Raw genomic sequence first — 24,873 nt, forward strand, 5'->3', positions numbered from 1 at the left:
GTCACAGTTATATTCATTCTTAGGACTGATTAACTACTACAGTAAACTTCTGACATTATAATTTGGCAACAGTATTGGCACTTTTACATGAATTGTTACATGCCAAAAAAAAAAAAAGGGGGGGGGGAAGGGACTAAAGAATGTGAATGTGCATTTAAGGAAGCAAAAGAACTGACATCAGCCAAAGTTCTTATGTACTTTGATACCCTGCTACCATTGCAATTAGCTTATGATGCTTCACCATGGATTGGGTGCATTTTTTCCCCCTCACATTTTTCCTGATGGCAGAGAAAAAGTAATTGCCTTCGTCACAAAGGTGCCTTCGTCACCTGAAGAACTATAAACAAATCCAGCAAGAACTGCCCATCCATAATTTTCTCAGCATTATCTTCAAAATGTGTAAGTTCCATACCTATCTGCATAGCAGACATTTTACCTTGCTGATGGACCACTACTCATTAACTTCAATTTTTGGACCAAAACATGGAATTCTGTCATTAGCTGCTGCTTGCATACAATGCAGGGCATTGCTATTTTTAGCTCATTCCTAGACTATTCAAGTCCATAAAAGGACTCAACACAGCAATGCCGATGGGCTGTTACATCTACTATATCCAAGCTTCTGTCAACCCAAAGAAAGTTCCCCACAACTTCTTGTCAACTGCTGCAAATGGACCATTTTGATTACTACTACAAAAAGTTCTCCCTCTCCTGCTGGTAATAGCTCACCTTAACTGATCACTCTCATTAGAGTGTGTATGGTAACACCCATTGTTTCATTGTGTGTGTGTGTGTGTGTGTGTGTGCGCGCGTGCACACATCTCTCTCTCTGTCTCTACTGTATTTTCCATTGCATGCATCCGATGAAGTGGGCTGTAGCCCACGAAAGCTTATGCTCAAATAAATTTTTTAGTCTTTAAGATGCCACAAGTACTCCTGTTCTTTTTGCGGATACAGACTAAGATGGCTGCTACTCTGAAAGTGTTTTATCTCAGTATGATTTCTTTTATGAAAGAAATGGTACTACAGGGTACAGTGTTGATCATAATTCATAGTCATGTGAATTATCTGTGAATCACGGTTGCATTTACAGGGCTTAAGTGATTTCAGAATGATCATTCTAATGTATGGATGAAAGCCAAAGCCCAGAGTCCTGTGGCCAGAGATTGACAAAGACATTGAGAGGAAGGCAAAGTGCTGTACTGTGTGTCAGCAAGATCCTGGCTCAGCTTGTCTACACCTTTGGTCATGGCCTGAGACTCCTTGATCACATATTCAGGTGGACTTTGCTGGACCATTCGAAGGTTGTATGTTTTTGGTCACAGTGAATACCCATTTACTACAGCTACCAAGATCACTGCACAGCTTTGTATCTTGTTTAGCCTATATGGTCGACTGTTACAGTTGGTGAATGACAATGGACCTCAATTCTGTTCAGAATAATTCCATTCAAATGGAATTCAGCACATTGTGTAGCAGGACGGTATACAAAGTCTAGTGGAACACTTTGTCTAGAGACACTTAAGACATGCTTAAGAACCAACAAATCTATTTTGAATCATCAGCAGAGATTGGACAATTTCTTGCTTGTCTTCAGGAACGCACCACATGTTCTACCCAGGAATCACCTGCAACTCTTTTTTGAAGCAATCTTTGTGTACCTGTTTGGACCGGCTACATCCTGATGTTACCAGATCCCGAGCTAGGCAAACTGATCGATGATGTGAGACCTGCCACTGTTCTTTTCAAGTAGGAGACTTAATGTGGACTTTCAGCTATGGTTGTGGAGTGAAATGGATACTTGGAGAACTTGTAAAATGTACAGAACATTTGTTGTTTGTGGTAAAACTATCCAATAGTACTTTAAAGGAAACGACATATGGGCTAGTTGCAGCCTTGACAAGTACCAGAGTCCAGGGATGTTCCAGTAGGATTTTCTGTTCCTGCAATTGAATCTTCTCCTGTTACAACTCCTAATGTTAATGACTTGTTGGACAGAACTCTGGTACCAGAGCCAGTTGATTCTTTACCACCAACTGTTCCTTTTGTATAGAACAATACCATACCACCACCACATCACCAAGAGTGCGTGAAAATCAGTGATGTGCCTGAATTTATAAGTTGTTTAGCAAGTGAACTGCAAGTCCAGGGCAGAATAATCCCTTCCAACTTGAAAGTCTGTGGTAGTCCACCCACAACTTTTAGTTAGGTTATATAGTGTTTTATGTTAGCCACATAAATGACAATGTATATATAGTTGGGAAGTATTTTAAAACAGGGTGGAGGAATGTCATGTCCTGCTCTTTTAAATGCTTGTGAAGCTCTGCTCTGAGTACAGAGTGCCTATCTCTTTGTCATCAGACAATACAGTCACCACAGTAGATATCGGTGTTTAAATCAGCTTCCCTGTGTGTGTCTCCTTCACTGCTTGGTCCAAATGCAACAATTGCCTCACCCACCTTGTGTGTCAAACAAATTTTGTCTACTAAGACTAGAGAACAAACCAAAATAACTTATTGAAATAAAGTAATCATCTTATGAATGCCCAGTTTTTTCCAAGAGCTGAAATTTTAAAAACCAATCAATTAAGAAACAAAGCAGTATATTTGTGAGTGAGTAACAATAGTATCTGCTAACCTTTAACAGAGCTAGTTCAGCACTTCCACTATACACCCTTATTTTCAGTAGGGTCCTGATTGGTCTAGTGGACTGACGGCCATGTGACAGAATCAGGAGATCTGTGGTTAAGGGGTGACCTGATTACAGTCTATAAGTACCTACGTGGGGAATAAATATTTAATAATGGGCTCTTGAATCTAGGAGAGAAAGGCATAACATGATCCAATGGCTACAAGCTGAATCTAAACAAATTCAGACTGGAAATAAGGTATAAACTTTTAAAACACTGAGAGTAATTAATTATTGGAACAATTTTCCGTGTGTCGTCATAGATTCTCCAATGCTGACAATTTTTAAACAGAGGCTGGATGTTTTCCCAAAAGATATGCCCTAGGAATTATTTTGGGTAAGTTTTATGGCCTGTGTTTTATAGGAAGTGAAACTAGATGATCACAATGGTTCTTTCTGGCCTTGGAATCGACTCCTGTCATCTCACATTGACTATGGGCAAGGCACTTCTGTGCCTTGGTTTTGCCATCTGTAACATGGACAGGATAAAAACATCTTTGTAAAGTGTTTTGAGGTCTTTTGCTCAGAAATGTTATGTTAGTGCAAGGTATTATGTTTGCTCTAGGCTGCAATAATTCTGTCCATTTTATACTCCTGGGGAAATTCTAGACCACTGCGGCGCAGCAGAAAAATGCCCCTCCCTCCCCCGCCCCAAATTTTCTTTGCTTCCTTGCAGAAAATGATTTCTGCGGGAAAGCAAAGAGAAGCTGCACTAGTGCTCGCTCACCCTACCCCGGCAGCTGGAGGACAGGTAAATCACTGGAGGGATGGGGGTCTGGGGATGCCTGGGCCACCCAGGGAAGTTAGTCCCAGCTAGGTGGCCGGAGAAGGAGGACGGAGATGGAGTTTCCCCTCCCCTGCACAGAGCAGCCAGTGTTGAAGCTCCATGGGGTGGGACTTGGTGGTGGTGGGGGGTCTGGGTGTGTGAGGGAGTGAGGCTCGGAGTGAGGGTTCTGGGTGTGTGGGGTGGTGGTAAGGCTAAATGGGAGGGGTTGGGGGGTTTGGATGCTTGGGGGGTTCGGCTGGACAGGGGGATCAACTCCCCATACAGTGACCCCTTCCCCCACCCACACACCTGGAACCTCCCAACTGAGCCCCTCCCACATCAGGAGCTCCCAACTCCCCCAAGCCCCCCAATCCCCCACTTTGCCAAGTCTCACCCCCTGCATCAGGAGCCCCCCACACCTGGACTTCCATCCCACTAAGCCCCAACCAGCTGTACCCTGAACCTCCACCCACCAAGCCCCACTCCTCCAGCCCCTACCCCCTGAGCCCTAATCACCTTAACCTGGACTCCCCTGCAGAGTCCCATTCCTCCTGCACCCAGAACCCTGCACCGAACCCCTGTGCCTTTAGATTCCCCCCTGCACCCAGACCCCCCACCAAGCTGCCTGCACCCAGAACCCTGGTACTCTTGAGGGAATTCTGTGCTAAAAATTTAAATTCTCCAAAGTTATGAATATTTTAATTGTCAAAATAACACAATATAATGACACCATTTTCAGTTATTTTGGTCATTTATTTCAAAATACTTGTCAGGAAATAATTGAAAATTGAGTGATTATATTGTGTTATGACAAAATGTGCAGAATTTTAAAATATTGTGCACAGAATTTTTAATTTTTTGGCGCAGAATTCCCTCAGGAGTAAAGTTTTTTAAAAATGCAAAAAGAAAAAAGCTAACTAGTTTCAAAATACTATTGTAAATTGAAAGCATTCTGCCACTGCCCATCTTTTGGCTGAATTCAAACTGAGGTTTGGAAAGTTATATTCAAAAAGAATTTTATAAGACTCTACACATTACCCTGGTTTTGGCTGGGTCATCAATACCATGAGAACACTCTTTAGCAATATTTCAGTATACCCACTTCCTCTTCTGGCCCAAACCACAATATAATGGAAATCATATAGGACAGACCGTCTCTACTCTACACAGCTCCCTATTTTGGGTGAGTAATTTCTAGAAGGCAAATATTGTTCTCCGAGTACTGACTCTATTACGGTAGCAGCAATATACTTTGATAACTTGGAAAAGGGGACAAGCCTCAATGTATTAAAAGAAAACTAGAAGGCCAAGAGTATGCAGCTGCACTGCTGTACCAAAGAAGTAACTTTTTAAAGGGATTGATTATACAAAGCACAAAAATCAAACTCACCATATACCCTATAGAAAATAAAAAAGGATTTTGCGTATTAGGGGGAGAGGAGACGGAGCGGGCTGCTTTTTAAAAGAAGCTATTAATAAAAAAAGAAAGGTTACCTACTTTCTGTAAGCGGAGCTTTTTGAGATGTGTGACCCTTATCTGTATTCCACAGTGGGCACACATGCACTCCCTGTGGCCAAGCACAGAAGATTCTTGCCAGTATTGTCCGTTGGTCCACCCCTCTGCTCTCTTTCTCCTCATGCTCTGATCAGAGATTATAAAGGCTGGTGTGGACTGATAGTTGGCTATACAGAATTGGATGCTGGTAGATATGAATGCTTTCCTCCCTAGGAGGTCCAAGCATTTGGCTTTCTGGTCTATAGGGACAGATTTGACAGGTGGTTTTCTACTTCTCTCTGTATCAGCCTGAATCACCAGGGAGTTTTGGGCAGGATGAGTCAAGAGAAATTCTGGTCCCATGGGAGAAACAAAGTATCTCTCCTCTGCCCTATTAAACATGAGTGCACATGTTGCTGGGGTGTCCCATGGATCTTTGGCCGGGTCTAGGATAGGGTTGCACTCCCAGTCAGCAAGACTAGTACATTCTGTACTTTGCAAAATGTCCATGAATTTGTGGGATGACTGACTTCTTCCAAGGAGATCTGGAGGACATCATCAATCCTTCATAAGAACTCCTGAAATTGCTTGTGATTGTCTGGTGAAGACTGATGCTGGAGCAGGGAGGAAGAGGATGCTGTCAGAAGAGGAAGACTATGTACCTGACTGTAACACTGGGTCCGGTTCTTCTTCCTCCAGGGGTTCCGGGGATAGTTCAGGCCGGTTACTCAGAGGCGAGGGATGTGATGGTCTTTATGGGACCAGACGGATTCAGGATAATGCACGTACAGGTTCCGCAGTCCCTGCTAAGGCCAGGGAGAAGGATCTATCATGGGTGGGAGTGGACCTAAAGGCATAAAGTACCACAAGTCCCAGAGGTGTTTGTGTGTGTGTGGGCCATCCCATTTTGTGTGTTCATGATGGGCCCCCAGAGATTCTGGCGCCTCTATTCAGGCTCACATCCCTTGGAGGACGTGTTGAGATTCTTTCTCCCATGCCAGATTCACCCGATGAAGAAACGGTGGGCTCCATCTCCAAGCCCATTGCTGTCAGAACTGTTTGAGGAATGATACCAGCTGGTAGAGGAAATAGAAGAACAGTCTCTTCCATAATATTTGTGGCTAGATAGTGTCAGAATCTCCCTTGGAAGAATCAGTTCAGATAAGAGGGGAGGATTCCAGATCTGGCAGAATGGTGATGTCCTGCAAAGTGGTACATTTGTCAACATGATAAATTCTGTCTCTATGAACCTTTGGAATTGGCACCGATGATGTATGGGGTAATCATTTGTCCATCAGTACCAAAGACTGTACTGACTGATGCTCATGCCTCTCTTTACTCAGTATCAATGATCCTGAGTCCTGCTCCTACTGATGGTGCTGAAGTGGAGATGTTTAATCACTGAAGCCTGCCATTTGGTACATCTCAGCCCACAATACAGATGAGACTGCACAGCTCAGATATGACTAAGGCCTGACAGCCTGCTCCATAAGTTGCTTCCTAAACTCCCACACTTGATGGGTTTGGGAAGGACTGGCGGATACTGCACTTAGTGGAGATATGAGCTTCTCTAACGTAGCAGAGGTACCTCTGGTGGTCATCACTGATTGGGAAAGAACAGGGGCAGGAGATGTGAATCCCAGGCCTAATCAGTGTATCATGCCAGGAAGGTGGAGAGGGTGGTGCTCCCCCCAAAATCTAACTATCTAAAATTAACAAAACTGAGAAGAGTTTACAATAGTTACAGTTTAAAATTTATAGGAATGACTCTGAAGGGTCAGACCATGGACACTGGAGTGTTCTGTCTCAGACCATGTGGTGATAAGAAGGAAATGGAGAGGTGGAATCTGTCCACACCATGTCTTATACCCTGGGATCAGAGCACAAGGAGAGAGAGTGCTGAGGATCAACAGACACTACTAGCAAGAGTCTTCTGGTCTCAGGCACATGAAGTGCATGTACAGCCAGTGGTGCGCACATAGGGACCAGCACTTGAAGAGCTGAGAATTATTGTTATTAGTTATGGATCCAAAGGGCAAATGGCACCTCAGTTCAGCAGCAGTCTATAAAACTGGCCATTATGACTTTTTCCTTCTTGATAGTTCACTTTTAGTGGGAGCGTTCCAATCAAATATCCCTCACTATTACACGTACCAGGCAAACTGATAGGGATATCAAGTACTGTGCGAAGTTCACGGCACATGCAAAAACAAGCCAGAATTAATGCTGAGTATGCAGGGTCTTTTTCAGGGAACCATGAATCAAGTAGTGTTCCCAATTCAGTACATCTGCATAAGCCAGCAAGAAAAGCTTATTTGTTTCTTATATTTATATATTTAAATTGACTACTCCATATTGCAGAAGACTGGAGCAAGTACACAGAAACCAATACAAAAATCTCAAACATTTCCTCACACTGGGATAAGACGAAGGCTGTCCTGTTTCTATACTTGCCAGCTGGTAAGTTTCTTCTCAAATTCCCCACTCCCCGCTTTTTAAAACTTTCCTTTCCCAAAGCCTCCTCTCCTAAGGCCCCCCACCTCCAATTAAGGGCTGAACTCATTACTCAGCCAGGCAAAAAGGAAGACTAAAAACAGATGCAAAATAGCTCTTGAGAAAAGGGAGGTTTGTTGCCCAATGACTCTCCAAAGCCCCTGCTGTGAAGTAAGGGGCAGTCCTCCCATACAAGGATATAACAGCATTAGATAAACCAGAGGGACAAATAGCATGCAGGCTATCTCCTCCATCCCTCTGTCAACTTTGTCTATCCTCTTCCATTGGTGTCTTACTTCGTCTCTTATGCTCCCATACATACCATGCCATGAAAAGATAAAGCATGAGATTTGATTAACTGAATTTCTGTAACTGTTATTCGAGCAGAAGACAAACATGATGGATTCTCATATAGAGATAATTTAATAGTGTGGATGGTGGAAGAGTGTTGTACAATATTTAAACTTCTATCCAAAAGAAAGTAATTTTGATTAGTCAGGTCTATTGTCAGCAGCCTGACCAAGTACCATCAATAATTACCACTCAAGGAAAGGCCGTATCCTATCACACCATACTGACAACAATTCTTTTAGCTACAGAAGACAATTACAGTCAGCAAGTGAAATTCTGGCCTCACTGAAATCAGTGGTGGTTTTGCCACTGATTTCAATGAGATCAGAGCTTCACCGAGCATCTATACTATTAAAGTAAAAACCCCAAAGATTATATACTGGCTACTCCTTTAAATTCTTAAATTGACACTGCAGGCAGATAAGAATACTGAACTAACTCATCACATGAAAGCTCAGATTCCTAACTGAACCTAGCCAAGTGAAACTCGTTCCTTTCCCAAGAACTCAGTGAAGACATCATCTTGAAATGTTTATAGTATCTCTTAGGGCTATTCTGGTGAGTTCAAATTTTTAAAGGGCTGCTACAGTCAAGAAAGTAACTGTAAAAATGGCACAGTGTGGCTTGAACACCGCATTCTTTTACTCTTCTGATAGACCAAGTTTTTACTATCATTCACACAGGTGAATCAATACAACTATGATAGAATGCACTATAAATTTATTCTGCCCAATACATCATCAAAATTGCTAGCTAAATTCTCATTGCAGATCATGGTGTTATAGGCAGAAAGAGCAGTTTGCTCAAATCCCAGGAGGAGTTTGTCAACTTTGGGGGCAAGAACCTTGGTTTTTTATTTGATTTGTCTGTGAAGCTGACATACCTATCATGGCATAGAAGTAATTATATATAATAATAACTTCTATGCCATCATAGCATGTGCGTGTGCGTACTTTGACACAAAACCAGAAACCAGAGCAAATTTGACTGAGAAAATCAAAGAGAAAATGAAAACTCACATTTCAGTCAATACTCCAACTACAGCTGAAGAACACTCAGTTACAAGATATACAAGGCACATGGATCTCTACGCACTACATAACTGAATATATTAATCAGGCAGTGGCAATAACTGAACACAGACCGTAAAGTGTTATCAGGGAGGACATGTTCTTTATTCTGCTCAATGTACCATGTTAGAACAGCTTTCTTATCTCGAACCCCTTTATTAGCAGTCAAGTAAGTTTGTACTGAAAAAGCACCATGAAGTTATTCCACTTATCCACCTGTTCAGAAAACAAAAACAGAAAAAAAGAAAACCAAGACTCTGGCCAACCCTAGTCTCATCGCAAAAATGGATCCCCCTTTTCTCCTCTTTACAAAGCACTATTTCCCCCTGCCCCCAGCTAAGATCTAGTTGAGTTACAAAAAGCCTTTGTCAGCATCTGAATAAAGCCTCTCATGATTACCCATCACTAGTGACTACATTATATCTCTTGCATCCTGACAGTGTTGAAAATCCCTGGAATGGAAATTTTGCATATTTAATTACGTATAGGTGTAGAAGTCTGCCAACAGCCAGAAAGAGGGAAGTTAGCATCAATATATCCCTAACATATTTTGTAAAAGGTTTTGCCTTTTTTTTTTTTTAAAAGGCTGCATGAATTAAGCACAGAGTATTAACTGAACTTTGAATTTTCTACCTTCGTGTCACAGCCTTAGCATTAAACAGTTTTTATATATTCTTGAAACTTGCTCTTTCAAGAGCACTCTGACGAACAACCTTGGAGCAACTCAATGTGCACACATTATACTCTAAAAAGCTTTAGAAATTCAAACATTGTTATTAAATAAGATATATATTTTTAAAGCTCACATCAATTGTATCCTAAAAGCAATATGTCACTTTAGAGGTTCTCAGCAGGCAGTAAGCAAAGCTTTCAAACTTATTTAAACACCAGCTGCGTTTCAACAAAATGTCAGCTCTCCGAGTTCCACTCATACAGGAAACTACTTGGTAAACAGCCTCTTTCTCTGCTTTCTAATGGATGCCTGACCTATTTATTGCATCATGGACACAATACTGAAAGAATCCTGCTGCAGGCACTTAACAGAAGCAAGCTAATAAAAACAGAAGTGGCAGTGGTTTGCTAAAAGCAATCAGAATTTTTATGCTACACCTTCCAAAATAAGTTAGTTTTCAAATTTTCTTTGTTATTCATGAAAATATATTTGTTTTAAAGTTAACAAACCAGACAGGAAATGTTCAAAATATCCACTAGTTAACAGTATTTTCTAAAGCAAGTTTCTTTAGAGCTTTCAGTGAGATATTGAACACAGAATGCACAGTGCTAGGAGTGAATCAGTGCTGTCAAAAGCATTGAATTAGACAAAGACATTCTGCAGTTCCCCTTTTTCTTATGTCAGAATAAAAAAACTAAAACAATTCAGACAGAATTATTACAACTGGAAAAGTTTTAATCGTCAGTTGCATCTGTTGCAATTCGGGATCAATTAAATATCTTTATATAGAATACATATATACTTTGCCCTTAAAAATCCAGTATAATGATTTAAAATATGCATTTGCAGAACAAGTTAAGGTGATAACTCAATTTATAGACTTACTATACAACTTAGGAAATATTAATTCAAACGCAAACTTCAAATAAAAGGACAGAACCTCTTCCCACCCCACACAAGTAGTATTTCAAATAAGTGACCATTCATACACTGACTTTCTAGTGTAGGTGTGGGCAACTGTTGGGCAATTGGGAAAAAAAAGGGGAACAATTCCCTTTACTATATTGGACATTTCCTTTTCCAATATAGGACATTCTTCTGAAAGACTAGTGAAAATCTTACGTGCTCACTGTAAGACAGGTGGATATCTAAATAGCTCCCTGATATGTAAATGAAGTTGTTTTAATTATTAGATACTATTCATACTGGTGTGGTGCCCACAGTATGCTGCGTGCTGTGCGCGCGCGCACACACACACACTTTGCATCTTTTCTTTTCTTGATTGTGAGCGCTTTCTGACAGGGCACAAAATGAGGAAAGAGGGGAAAAGGACACAATAGACAAGCAAAAGCACTGATCCTTTAAATTATTCCATGCCTGCTTGGAGTCTGAATGAAGAACGGAGCACATTGCAGATCAGGGCCAAAAATGATTAGGGTAACAACTGGCAAGTGTCTTCTTAGTTCTATGGAAGAAAGGAAGGTTTGTTATACAGTTCCTTGCCATTGCCAATTTCCCCACTATACACAGTTATTGTTTCGAGCCTTAGCAGTTAGGTTTTATGCTCATGGTCATTTGCCTTTGACAGCTTGCTTTCCAGTAACATTTAGCTTTTATTTATTTAATCTCATTAATTTCCCCCTCCCTAACACACACTCCTCTTATTTTCCATATGTTTAGAATTTTGGGGAGCCTATTTTTAAGATTTTCAATGTATGTTCTAATCATTTAGATTTATTTTATAGGAGTTTTACAAAAGGGCACTGTTACAAATGCTTTAGGCTCCATAGCTTAGTAATATGACTACAGAAATTTCAAGGTAACTCACCTCAAATATTTTTTGCGCACTTACATACAGTACATACTCTTTATAGTGTTAGTGTATTGTATTTTTATTGAATTGTTTCATTATAATCAATTCCTGTTTCACTCCATTTTCCCCTGACTAATTACTACCATCCTCCCCACCGTCAAACAATCAAGACCCCTTTAGCAAGAGAGCCCCAAAGAACAGTTTGCGATGTCAATGTGGTTCCCTGCTGTCACTCTTCTCCTTCCAGAAAGAGATGCAACACAAGTCTTTCATAGGTCACTAGCTAAAGATGTATGGGTGGGTGATTTTGCACATCCCCGTGGCTGGGTTGACCCAGCACACCTAAACTTCCTCTCTGCTAGAAAGCGTGGGAAGGGACTCACTAGCAAGTTGCACAGAATTTTAGCCTTTGGTGCTAACATTTATTTTCTTTGTTCTACACAACAGCACGCACAAAGAGGGAGTTTTTAGAAAAGGTCTAGCCCTGACCTCCATGAAACATTCTGCTGAAATTGCAACCAAATCAAAGCCAACTTAATGCAGTTTAAAGACACAGCTACATGTAGTTTGTTTGGTTTGGCAGTACAGCAAATCATGAATTACGGGCTTGTGTACACTTAAAATGCTACAGCAGCTGAGCTGTGCCGCTGTAGCGCTTCAGAGTAGACACTACCTAAGCTGAGGAAGGGATTCTCCCATCAGTGCAGGTAATCCACTGCCCCAAGAAGCGGCAGCTAGGTCAGAGGAACAATTTTTCTGTCGACCTAGCACTGTCTACATGGGGACTTCAGTCAGCTTAATACTGCTTACGGGTGTGGATTTTTTTTTTTTTTTTTAAAAACATCCCTGGCGAATGTAGTTAAACCAACCTAATTTTCTAGTGCACACCAGCCTGGCTTATTTAGTGTTGACAATATACTGTGCCGTCACACAAGAGATCAGTTTATGTTCGAAACTTGCACCTTTGCTCTGATAACAACAGAATATACATCTTATATATCTCAATCAACCTCCTTCCACCAACCCTGGGGTAACCTGAAGAAGCTTTTCTAAGGGCTGGTCTACACTAAAGCGCTGAGTAGACCTAAGTTACGCTACTTCCGTTATGTGAGTTAAGTAACTGAAGTTGACTTCAGTTACTGTATCAGCTGTATCAGCAGGACACACTCCTCCGCCGACTTACCTTCCATCGGGGAGGCGGAGAACAGAGGTTGATGGGAGAGCACTCTGCTATCGACTTAGTTTGTCTTCATCAGACCCGCTATATTGACACCACTGCATCGATCACAGCCGTGCCGATTTAGCCACAAGTACAAGCCCTAATGCAGTGCCAGGAAGAAGACATTTTCACAGACCCACAATAAAAACACCTTCTCCATTTTGCCCCTGTTCTGGTCCCATCACCACTTTATCTATGCTTACACCACTGCCATGTCTGGTTTCTGAGTAACATAAGGAAGCTGCACTCCCAACAATGAAAATAGTGCTTTTAGAGCAGAACTATCCATTGTCAGGGTGCAGGACAGCCAGCTTGGCATAGAAGCAATTCAGAAGTAGGCAATAAAGCCATACAGCATAAAGATACCACTATACTCAACAGATCTGGAGGGCATATGCTTTAGAAGAAAAGATCAAGACTATCTGAGAGCCCTTCATGCTTCCCCACAAAGGTCATACATTATTTCATACATTTGAGAGCTATATCAAAGCACCTTGTAGGTGCTGGTATCTAAATGACAGCACATGGAGTATCCATGCTTGTAAAGAACTGTTTAAAAAGATAAAAACATTCTACAAATTACATAAAGCTGCTTTTTAGGAAGTTGAGCAGTGATATTGGGTTGAGTGGGAAAAAGAGAGATGAAGATTTTGGCAGAGATAGGACTGAGCAGGAAAAAAATGATGTGGAAGTTTAAAATAAGCAGCATATCTGAATTGAGTTAGAACTATGCCTGAAGTACCAAAGAACAGAGCTTTAATACTGAAGTCTACCCCAAAGAGATTTTCATTGAGAAGAGGAGACCTACCAATACTGCAGTAATTTTTTACATACCCATAAAGTGCCACTTTCTTTCATAGGCTTCCCTTCATTATGTCCAATTGTAACTTAAAAAGTCTGTCTAAACTTCTGCAAGTCTTTGATTTCTGCACAGCTTTCTTATACTCATGTAGCAGACAGAATGACCTCGGTCCTGTTGGAAACAACCTGAGACTAAATTAAGACTGAATTAGCTTCAACACTCCTCTAAAAGAATTAAACCAATTTCTCTCACCCACACTGTATGACATATGGGTGGGTGAAGGGGAGCTTCTACCTGCCTTCCATCGAAAGATCTGTTGTTGGGCACCTGGAATGAAGCAGGTATCTACTTGTGACCTCAAGTCCACACTGCTTCTTCACCCAAGGTCTCTTCCTTCATCTTTGCCGCACTCAAGAGCTCTTAAAGTCCCAATACAGACCTACTTTCCTCTCCCCAATGGGCTCTTCCTACTGGTTGCCCAATTCCTTACAAGGCTTCTTTTGTAGTCCTTTGGTGGAGCAGCTCCTTCTCCCTCCAGGTCTCAGCTTTATAAAAGGGATGACACTGCCTATATACTCATAATGCTTTGAGGTGAAGTCTGCAGCTCCCATGTACCCTGGGAACTAGCCACCTGCTGTGCCTGGCTGAAAACAGAAGGTAGACAGGACTTAGAGAAGCCAGCACAAACTTACTAAGGGCTATTTTAACTTTTTCTTGCATTCTTCACATGCAATTCACAACAGCAGATACAACCATTCTACTGACAAGTAAGAGTGTAAGTAGATTAAGTCACACTACATCTCACACAACTTTTGAATTTGAAACCCTATCCCCAGAGCTCCATAAAAATCTTTTAGAAAATGAAATCCTAGTCAGGTCCTAATTAAGTCTCAAACACCATAGGCTCATCCCTAGAGCTCCAGCTCCTAGAGTAATGTGCTTATATTAGAACCTCAGCTTTTATACATAAATAAAGACATGAATAAATAAAATAAATCTAGGCATTCTTTGGAAATCCCAACCTAAGGGAATTAAGTACTCACCCCCCCTTCAGTCATTTTTGAAAGATTTACACCCGTAGCCCTGAAAGATGCAAAAGTGACCCAAGCATAAGTGATGGCTTGTCTACGCAGGGAAATTTAGGGGGATAATTATACTGGTAAATTTCCCTACATAGACAAGCCCTGAAGCAGTGATGTCTGTTTGAGAGTGCAGATAGCTTGAAAAAAAGACCTCAAAGATGTCAAGTGCCTCATGCATCTCAATGGGGTATTGACTCACCCATTGCTCCAGAGGCCCTACCAACACCACCACCAGAGTGATGTGTGTGTGGCAGGAGAAGAATGTAGCAGCTATGGCCCATCTACAAAAGTAGATACCCCAAATGCTGAAGCCAACACTGGGCCCCTGAACTCCCACCCCTCCTGGGTGACAAAGGAGAAGGAAAGGAGACCCATGACCTTCCCCCTTCAGGCAGGGATCCCCTCCAACCATCACTCCAGTGACAGGCCATGGTTGGAGAGTCCCAGATTGTCTCAATAGGTCCCCAATTCCTTTAAAAGTCTCACAGCTGCCATCTCAAAGAGATGGGTGACTAGCAGCGTTGCCAACTCTCACTAGTTTATCATAAGTCTGATGTTATTTGGTATGTTTCATTTTGTTTTTTTTAAAGGCCCAGATCCTGGAATCCAGTGATTGTGAGAATCTTAGTTTTCATGAAAAGAAAAAAAAAAGTTTAGCCCTCATAGTTGGAGAAATACTTGAAAGCATGACCCAATTATACCCAAAAGCTTAAACACCAAAACAATGTTTATTTTTTAATAAAGGAAGGAGCTGCTCCACCAAAGGCATGATTTTTGAACATTTGGGGTTTGCAATACTAAACAAGCGAAAGCACAGCAGGAACTAGAGGACAAGCATGTTGAGAAATACTCTGTGCTCAGTGCACATACTCTGTTCTCTCCAGTACACACAGCTGTAGATGAACAGCTGTGATGATATTCATATGGTATATTTCATTGGAATATTGCTATGGTATTCTTAATAAAACACATTCCAAAATTGCTTTGTTTGCTCTCTTCCAGTGCTTGCTGCACATTGATACAGGAAGCTGGCGGTTATGCAAAGAGCAAATTGACTATGCAACAACTGGCTAATGCAGAAAGCATAATTTGTCACATTTCAGACATGTTAACACAGGACAAAATAGCAATGGCAGTGTCACAATGTTACAATAGGGCATCAGTCTAGAACAGGGGTCCCCTAACCCTAAATGCGCCCACGTCCTGGCCGGCGGTCGAGCATCCGTCGAAATGCCGCCAAAATTCGGTGGCATTTCGGTGGATGCTCGACCGCCGCCACAGTCCTTCGTCTGGCGCCTGTCAGATGAAAAGGTTGGGGATCACTGGTCTAGAATATCACAGTGAGACACAGCTAGCCCAGAATTAAGAATCCACTTGGCTTTTTCCTCCCTTTTGAAGACAATACAGTATTTCATTTGGATCTAATAATAAAAAAAAAGTGTTCTGTATCTAAAAATTGAGGTTCTGATTAAAAACACTGAGAATTTTTATTTGTTTCTATGATGCATCATGTATACAGTATGACTGCACCATCTCTACCATAAAAAACTTTATGGCAGCAAATGATGCAAGTATCCTGCAAATATCCTGTTGGTTTCAACAAGATTTTATAAAGCAACAGTAGGTAAACAAAATGCAGTAGAAGCGGTCATGTAATTATAACTGTACCACTCTAAACTCATCAGAAACACACACTCTTTGTTATTATGCAGTAACTTAGTAATAGAATAATACAAAATATTATCACATATTATCTGCATACTACGAGGTCCCAGCACAGGCATCCCATTGATTTTAACAGAATCAGTTTCATGTTCTGAAACATTATTCCAACACCTTAGATTGAGACCACTGACTCAAAAGCTTATTCATTTCAAATTACTTCCTGACCCAATAAAATAAGAAGTATTTACCCAGAGACAAGAAAGTTGTCTTGTGGTTAGAATAGTGGACAACAAGTCATGAATTCTCGGTTTTATTTCCAGCTCAGTCACTGACTCATAAGATCTTGGGCAAGCATGAACTGTCTTTTCCTACATAAAATACGTATGATAGTTAAATACTTCACAGAAGTGAGGAGAGTCTTATTTTTTGTAACATAGTAGAGACCCTCTTATAACAGACACTGTAGAGCTGCAAAGTATTAATATAATCTATTTAATAAGGAACTAAAATAATTCAAATAAATCCTAAAGTTTAATGGGGTTTAATAAAGATTGCATAATGAAAAACGCTTCAGAGCTGAAACAGTCTATATCCAGTTTTAAACACGTGAACATTTATTCAAGTTAAAAAATATTCAAGTTAAATCAGATTCCGACCAGTCCACATAAAAAGAGAAACTTCTTTCCTTGAGACACAGAAAGTTTGGCTGTGTGAGCCAATCCCATCTACCCTCTTTTAGTTTGTACTCGAGATTACTATAGTAATTGCAAACTGAACTGTGCGTTATAAGAAGCATTTGTCTACACCATGGGTAGGCAACCTATGGAAAGGCGGCACGTGAGCTGATTTTCAGTGGCACTCACACTGCCCAGATCCTGGCCACTAGTCTGAGGGACTCTGCATTTTAATTTAGTTTTTAAATTAAGCTTCTTAAACATTTTTAAAACCTTATTTACTTACATACAACAATAGCTTAGTTACATATTATGGACTTATAGAAAGAGACCTTCTAAAAACATTAAATTGTATTACTGACACGCGAAAACTTAAATTAGAGTGAATAAATGAAGACTCGGCACACCACTTCTGAAAGGTTGCCGACCCCGGTCTACGCCAAGAAACCAACAGTGTAAAAAAAAGTATTCTTTTGATAATTGCTTGAATTTTGAAGTTTTGCAAAGCCAGAAAGTTCTCTTTTCAGTAACTATTTTAAAGTTTTTAATTGTGCATCTAGAATGATAGCCTGTGCTTAAAATGCCACATAATCCAATATGAACCTTAGTCTATTAAATCCCAAGAGAGTGTTTGATAATAACAATGCTGAGTATCAGAGGGATAGCCGTGTTAGTCTGGATCTGTAAAAAACGACAAAGGGTTCTGTGGCACCTTATAGACTAACAGTAGTAGTCTATAATACCCACTTCATCAGACGCAATACTGAGAAGACCATTTGTTGCAATGGAGCTTCTGGGTGTGCAATAATAGTCACGTTTCTTATGAAGTATAATATGGTCTTATTAAGAAAACCGTTTGGTAAACATCCTAATTTCATACCTCACAGCATCCAGTCTCTTGTTCTGTCGAATGAGTTCAATGAACTCCTGAATCCTTAGGCTGAACTCCAGACAGCTCTGAGATTAAAGACAAGACAAGGTTTAAGATGGGGCCAAAGCAGCATTGCACAACGTACTCGGTATGCCACAAAATAATGTTAATGGCATGCAACTTTGCTTGCTTTTAGGTATTCATGCAGGTAAAATAGTTTAATGCTGGCATATAATTCCCTAAGAGCAAACAAAAGCCTCCTACTCCCCGCCCTCCTCCAAAATAAATTGTCGTAACTGGGACCAGTTGTGTCCTGATGACTGAAGGATGCCACAATCCTCATGGGTGTGAATGGACCAGTGGTGTTGATTTGTACTACATTCTAACTGTAAGACAGCAGATACTGTAGAAATTTCTGAGATGAAGCAATAATTAAGGCAGAGGAATCCTCTTAGTTATGAGAGGCAATGGAATTGTGCAGGATTGTTGGGGCAAAGGGGGTCTCTAAATGTTTACTTGAACATTCATGTTAGCATGAAAACAGCACATTATTTTAGGTCACTGAGGGCCCTTTTTTCCTGCCCCAAAAGAACCCAGAACAGTGTATTAAAAGCCATACTAAAGACCATCTTAGTCGCATTAAAACCAAGTTGCATTTACCTGCTTTTGGAAAAGGTAAGTAAGCTGACCGTGTCCCTTTAAATCAAATTCAGCACAGGTTCACAAAAATCTATAGCAAAACTTTGAACATGTAGAATTTTTAAAAGTCTCTCTCTCTGAAAAGATCAATTCACTATGCTTCGTTATAGGGACACAGTCAACTACTTTATTATCTTTAAACACACACACTCTGAAGATTGAAAATAAATATGTATTCCTCAAATTTGTCTGCTTCATTCAGCGAACATTTTCCTTCCACATGTTTCTAGTGAATGGTTGCCTTTTGTTTATTGTTTATCTGCACAGAAATATCGAAATTTCTCACTGACATCAGCAAGAATTTGACCTGCACCAAATTTGGGTCAGTTTGCGGTGCAGCACACAATTATGACAGCCATTTTTTTTTAAAACAATTAGAAACTTGTAAAGAAATTTAAACTCAAACATCACATTGATGGAATACATAGTTTTAAAGTGTAATTGTTGAAAACTCACTGTTTGAAAATAGGTTCTTTTTACACTCTCAAGGCTGACTGTCCAGAGAGAAGCAAGGACTCCACAAGATTTTAAGAGCTACATTGTCCTGTACTCTTAACCTTTGCTAGAGGCAAAACTCTTCAAATTTGAATCGGCAGACAAAACAGAGGAGCTGATTTTCAGATGTTTTGTTTTAAAATAGCCAGTTACTTAACTCTGCACATCATCACTCATTCGGGATTTTAGACGAGTACTTTTTGTATCTTTTAAAAAAGATCCACTCTAGTAATCATCCCCATACAGATAATATATTCTTTAAGATACATGGGAAAAAAAAAGTCTTCAGAAGTGTAGATATCCTCCAATGAACTGCAAGCCAATAGCTAAATTGGATTTTATAGACTGTCAGAACTTAAAAAGCCCTATGTAGTCAGTAGATTTGAGACTCATTACAATATAGCACAAATTTTGGCACAATCTTACAGTCTTACTCACAAGAGTGGTAACTCAATGGGACTGCAGGACTTCTTCCCCGCCCCCACTCTTTCTTCTCCAGTTTAGCTTTTGGTTAGACTTGCAGGAAGGTGGGCAAGGATTTAACAAGTTAACACTCATAAGCAGCTAAGCTGCCTTACACTGGACAGAAATTTATTCCTGTGTGTTTCAAAAAGAAGCATAGTGATTTCCTCCAACTCTGATCTCTCACAGCCTTAGCTTTTACGTAAAGTAGGGCTTGCAGAAATAGATTTTTGGGGGGGAATGTGGAAGTTGTTTTATTCCCAGTTTTTATTTTTACATTGAATATTGCTGATGAAAAAAATTAAGAGTACTTCGGATTTAATTCCTTACGTTACTTAACATATTAACATCACACAAGGTTTTCTTGAGCAGTATAATTATGCAACAGTGTTTACATACCAATTCTGGTTTTCCTTTAATGGTTTCCATAACAAGATCATCATTTTCTTTAGAGTAATCACAGGCCGATTTACTTTTGCGTCCCATCTTCGGTTCGTTCTCATTTTGGCGCCCCTGAGTGACAGAGAACGTCACTCTTTGCTTGTCATTAAGTGCACTCAGACATTTTTGGTTAAAGAAAGCGCTTAGTTTAAAAAAAACAAAAAAGACACAAAACACCTTTCTGAGGGAGGCAGGGGTTTTGGTTAATATCAGTTAAAACAGATTTCTGCAAGCCCTATAAAAGATTACAGCATACTTTTAAAAGCAACTTTAAAGACAAGGGAATTTAAACTAACTATATATGGATAAACACGGAGTGACTCCTTATCTTCAGTTCATGGTGTACAAGGGCTGGAAAGAAATGTCCTTTGCTCATTACTAGATTACATGCAGCTTTTTTTGAGAAAACTACATTCTAACTTAGCATTATTGCATCTTCTATTTCAAGTTAGCTCTCTTTTCTTTAAGTCATCATAGCTGGATAAAACTTTTTTAATAAAGTAAATTTCTCCCACTGTGTTAAGCTCGAGGATATATGTTTAGCATTTCAATTGCTCTCCACGCTTTTTAAAGACAACTTCATATACACCCTGTGAAGTATGTTCTCAGCAGGATGCAAAGGAGTTATGCACATAAGTCCTCATGCATCGAGATGAGACTACACTCCTTTGCATTTAAGTTTCTGCAAATCACATTAAAAAGCAAGGTCATATTGTTATGTTATTTCACTGTAATCTGACAAGGAAAATCTTGCATCTAAAGGACCTAGGTTCAAGGTTAAATTTAACCTTGGTGTAAGTGGGTACAACTGCCCTGATTTAGGCATACTAAAGGGATTTATTCTGTACTTAGGATCTTTAGTTTAGTACATGCTAAGTCATCATTCAGACCCAACATTTAAATTCAACTGGCTAAATCAAATATTCAAGGAGTTCATACAACCATGACAATGTACATTAAGTTAAAGCTTTGTGCATTACATTTCCATACCTTCATTTTCCTGAGCCTGGATTTGTTATCATGACACCAAGCCAAGCAAGTCATAGTTTCTTGCCTTTCCAAAGATTCTTCCACTTCTTTAGCCGTCAAGAACATCTCAATGTTTACCAAGTCCTTAAGGAAAAAGAGAGGGCAAGACCAGTTGAGCTTTGTTTACAAAATAAGGTTGCTCCATAAAAATCTCATTCTTCATAGCTACAGCTAGGAGCTAATTTGTAATATGCATGTTAAAATGTACATAATTTTAAAAACATCTTGCCCTTTGAAGCATTTTCCTTTACAAATAAAGTAGTTACGTGTCTTCTGAAAAACTGTGATCCCCTATTCACTGATGTACGACTGTCAAAGTAGAGAGCAAATTTTAAAACTGTCTTAAGTTTGATGCCTTCCTGCTCTGTAAACAGTGTTAATACTTCTTACAGATTAACATGTTTGCCAACAATCCTTCTCTCCCTCCATTTCTTTTCATGTACCTTTGTCCCCTCAACCCAACTCTCCCTGCATCCTTTTCTGCACAGGCTCCTGACTGGTCCCTTTTGTCTGATTCAGAGAAAGTAAAAGCCACACCAAGGAGATCTACTAGGCCTAACAGAAAGAATGGAAAAATACGATGGGCCCAAACTTGTCTGGTAGGGCAAAGAGAGGGAGATCAGTTTCAGAATTCAAGCCAGTGTTGAATTTTATAGAAAACCCCTCAAAACTCTGGGGCTAAGGCCTGTCTCTGGAGCAAACAAGGTTTGAATTTTGCACTAGATCCACATTGCACACCTCCTTAAGGAGGAGGCATGTACATATTTACGCACTTGCATGCGCAAAACAACCACAGAAAGCTAGGAGGCAAAAGGTCTCTGTCACTCTTTAGGTATAAGGAAAGAAACAGATGAAAATATAATAGCAGCAAAATTTAACCCCTTAAAATTATTTTCTACACCAGGGGTCAGCAACCTTTCAGAAGTGGTGTGCCGAGTCTTCATTTATTCGCTCTAATTTAAGGTTTCGCGTGCCAATAATACATGTTAATGTTTTAGAAGGTCTCATTCTATAAGTCTGTAATATATAACTAAACTATTGTTGTATGTTAAGTAAATAAGTTTTTTTAAATGTTTGAGAAGCTTCATTTAAAATTAAATTAAAATGCAGAGACCCCCCAGACCGGTGACCAGGACCCGGGCAGTGTGAGTGCCACTGAAAACCAGCTCACGTGCCGCCTTCTGTCTGCAAAGCAGACAGAAGCTTTCAGCCTTTACACTTAAGTCAGCCATATTTTCCAGTTAGCTAGTTTTTAAACTTAAGCTTTACTTAAACTGAGAACTGCCAGGAAAAGCTTCCTTAAAACCTATGTCTGGGGATGGGGGGGGGGTACACAGAAGAGAGGGGGAAGAGAGAGGGGAAAGGACAGTTTCAAAGTCATATTTCAACCTACTTTTAGCAGTATGTGTGCTACAAGTTTGGTGGATACAGACCGTTTTCCACCGATGTCCATATCTGAAGAACTAGCATCACAAATGGCTCCCATTTTGGCAGCCTCAGTGAAGTTGTGAGTAGGACAGTGTGAGATGGGATGTTTTTAATGAAGTTTCCGTATTTGTACCTGTTTTGTGGACAGAGGTCTGCAGATTCCAGTATTATTAAACCATTACTTTTTGTAAGCATTAAATTCACTTTTAAAGTCACTCCAACCTTCCACTGATATATACTTGGTAATTCTAGTTTAAGGATTAATTCTCTATAAACAGTCCATGTACTTACAAAGACCAGGGAGTTTTCAGGTTGCAGACATAGAAAAATGCACAAAAAATCTAGACTAGAACATGCTGCAGGAAGTGACACTACAGTTTTGCTGAATAAAAGACCCTGCTGATAAGAAGTGGAACTAATCCACAGTACAATGTTAAGACTTCTAGGAGTATTCCTTTTCCTTCAGTTAATTTTTCAAAATATTAAGTTGCTCAGTTGTATACAATCCCATTCAATGTGATTCAGCTTTGCAATGTGTCATTAAAATGATGTGAACAATTATAAGAGATGTTTGTATTAATATTTTCTCATCTGATTCCCACCCTTTAATTAGCAAAATTACATACAAGGAAAAAACTCTGGGCCTTTCTAGTTCCAAACAGCTACCTACAACTAGTGTAATTTCAATCTAAAGTTTTGACACACCCAGGGTTGTGAGTTCAATCCTTGAGGGGGCCACTTAGGGCTCTGGGGCAAAAATTGGTCCTGCTAGTGAAGGCAGGGGGCTGGACTCAATGACCTTTTCAAGGTCCCTTCCAGTTCTAGGAGATTGGTATATCTCCAATTATATGCTTCTTTTAGTTCCTTAACATTTAGAAACTTTGCCTTCCAGTTGCATTGGCGCTACAATTATTCAGGCTGCAACATCCTACTGATCCCAGTGACTAAACAAGAAGTACGAATTACAATATTAAAATTCCATTCTGTTGAGTGACATGAAACATCTTACAGGAAGTGGGGAAAAAACACTGCTTGTGGTAAGCACAACCTATTATTAACCTGCATAGGGCAGACAGTGTACAGCTGTACAGTAACAGTTAAATATCAGCTTTATTCACTCAAACAGACCTAATCAAATGCAACTGAATGTGTGTATTTTTAAGACATATGCTATTAAAGGATTTCTTCATGCATCTGTGGTAAAAGGGTTTAGGAGGGTATTTTCAAACTGGGATGAACTGGGTCCATTTTGAACTCGCATTCTCGGAGATTATTCTGAGCTGCATAAATATGTCATGCTGTGACAGCTCATACTTAGAGGAAGAAAACACTCTGTAGGGAACTGTACAATTCTGTGTATTGCTAACACAATAATCCAGTGCTAGGAATGTTTGTATTAACATAAAATGAACTTGTTCCACCAAATTTAAGCGTATGTACTTTCCAAAGCAATGTGCTGCAAACCGTACAATTGAAATATGCTGAATATGACAGATATTCAGAATAGCTCGAGTGAATAAAGACATTGTCAGAGAAGAAAATGGCATTTTCACCTGTTTAAACATAACAGCTGAAAGTATGTGAGCTCAGTCTTCCTGCTGGGAACGTTCTGAGATTTTATACAAATGATACAGCTATCCGGTTTGTGTTTATATCCTACATGTCATTTATCATGTAGATTTTTTCTTGTAGATTTATGATATTTTAAAAACTGACACTACCTAAGAAAAAAAGAACCAGAACTGCAGTGGAGGTTGTCATGGCCACAGGCCTGTTTACACAGTTACTATTTCTAAGCAAATTATATGCAAGTATAACCTTTTTCTAAAACTTTCCCCATTCCTGCAAGATGTCTATAATTTAAGCCAAGACTTGGTAAAACATCCACAAAGAAAGTTTTCAATACAACTACATAATTTAAAATTTCAACTATCATTTATCAAATTAATTACAGTATAATGGAATAAATTAAAGGGCCAGATTCTGCTAGTTTACCCTCATGTGATGTCTGTGGACATACAGAAGTTATTCCTGATTTACACCAGGGTGAAATCAGAATCAGGTGTAGCATGAGACTTTTGTTGACCTCTGCACTGATGAAAGCTGAAGTGATGCCAAATTAGGGTGTCACTGAAGACTACCACTACTATTCATGAGATGAAGTTTTGTAGGTGTGGTCAGCATCCCTGCCGGTAATTCAAAGTGACCTTGACAGAGGCCTCAAAAAGAACTGTGCGGCAGTAAGGTGACCTAATGGCAGACCCTTATGTTAACAGAGTACTAGGGTAAGATTGGGAAAAACTGACTGGCCCATAATAAAACCAGACCCATGATCTTACGTTCAAGTATTTTTTCCATATAAATCAACAATGAGTTTCATCAAGGGAAATCTATTCACTTCATAATGTTGTGACCAAGAGCACCCCTGTAATCAAACCCTACACAGTATTGTAATAATCTCTGTGCAAAATATGCCTTGTGAGGTGGTATTTAAAAATTAATGAAACAAATCAATAGTCTTATGTAATGGCTGTATGAAATATGTATTAAAGTTATGAACATAAGCTGAAATTATTACTACAATGTGTTTTACCAGGCAAATCTGGAAAATGGATAAACCAGTTTCTCAAAGACAAAGGACAAGCTGATAGCTCTAG

The 24,873-nt window shown here is 39.8% G+C and overlaps 1 protein-coding gene across 5 annotated transcripts in view; it reads right to left on the reverse strand.

Moving 5' to 3' along the window:
- The window catches only part of MAEA (macrophage erythroblast attacher, E3 ubiquitin ligase), a 106,862-nt gene that overhangs the window by 12,696 nt on the left and 69,293 nt on the right, over window positions 1-24,873 (reverse strand). For 3 of the 5 annotated variants that reach the window (XM_039541240.1, XM_039541243.1, XM_039541244.1), the window contains exons 4-6: window positions 20,750-20,872; window positions 19,718-19,831; window positions 17,672-17,748 (exon numbers count right to left, since the gene is read on the reverse strand). In XM_039541240.1, the coding sequence (XP_039397174.1) occupies window positions 17,672-17,748; window positions 19,718-19,831; window positions 20,750-20,872 (314 nt within the window). The remainder of the gene's footprint in view (window positions 1-17,671; window positions 17,749-19,717; window positions 19,832-20,749; window positions 20,873-24,873) is intronic. The other 2 variants (XM_039541241.1, XM_039541242.1) reach the window with 1 other exon arrangement.

This window comes from Mauremys reevesii, linkage group 5 (genome assembly GCF_016161935.1).
Source record: "Mauremys reevesii isolate NIE-2019 linkage group 5, ASM1616193v1, whole genome shotgun sequence".
In the NCBI taxonomy this organism is placed as follows: Eukaryota; Metazoa; Chordata; order Testudines; family Geoemydidae; genus Mauremys; species Mauremys reevesii.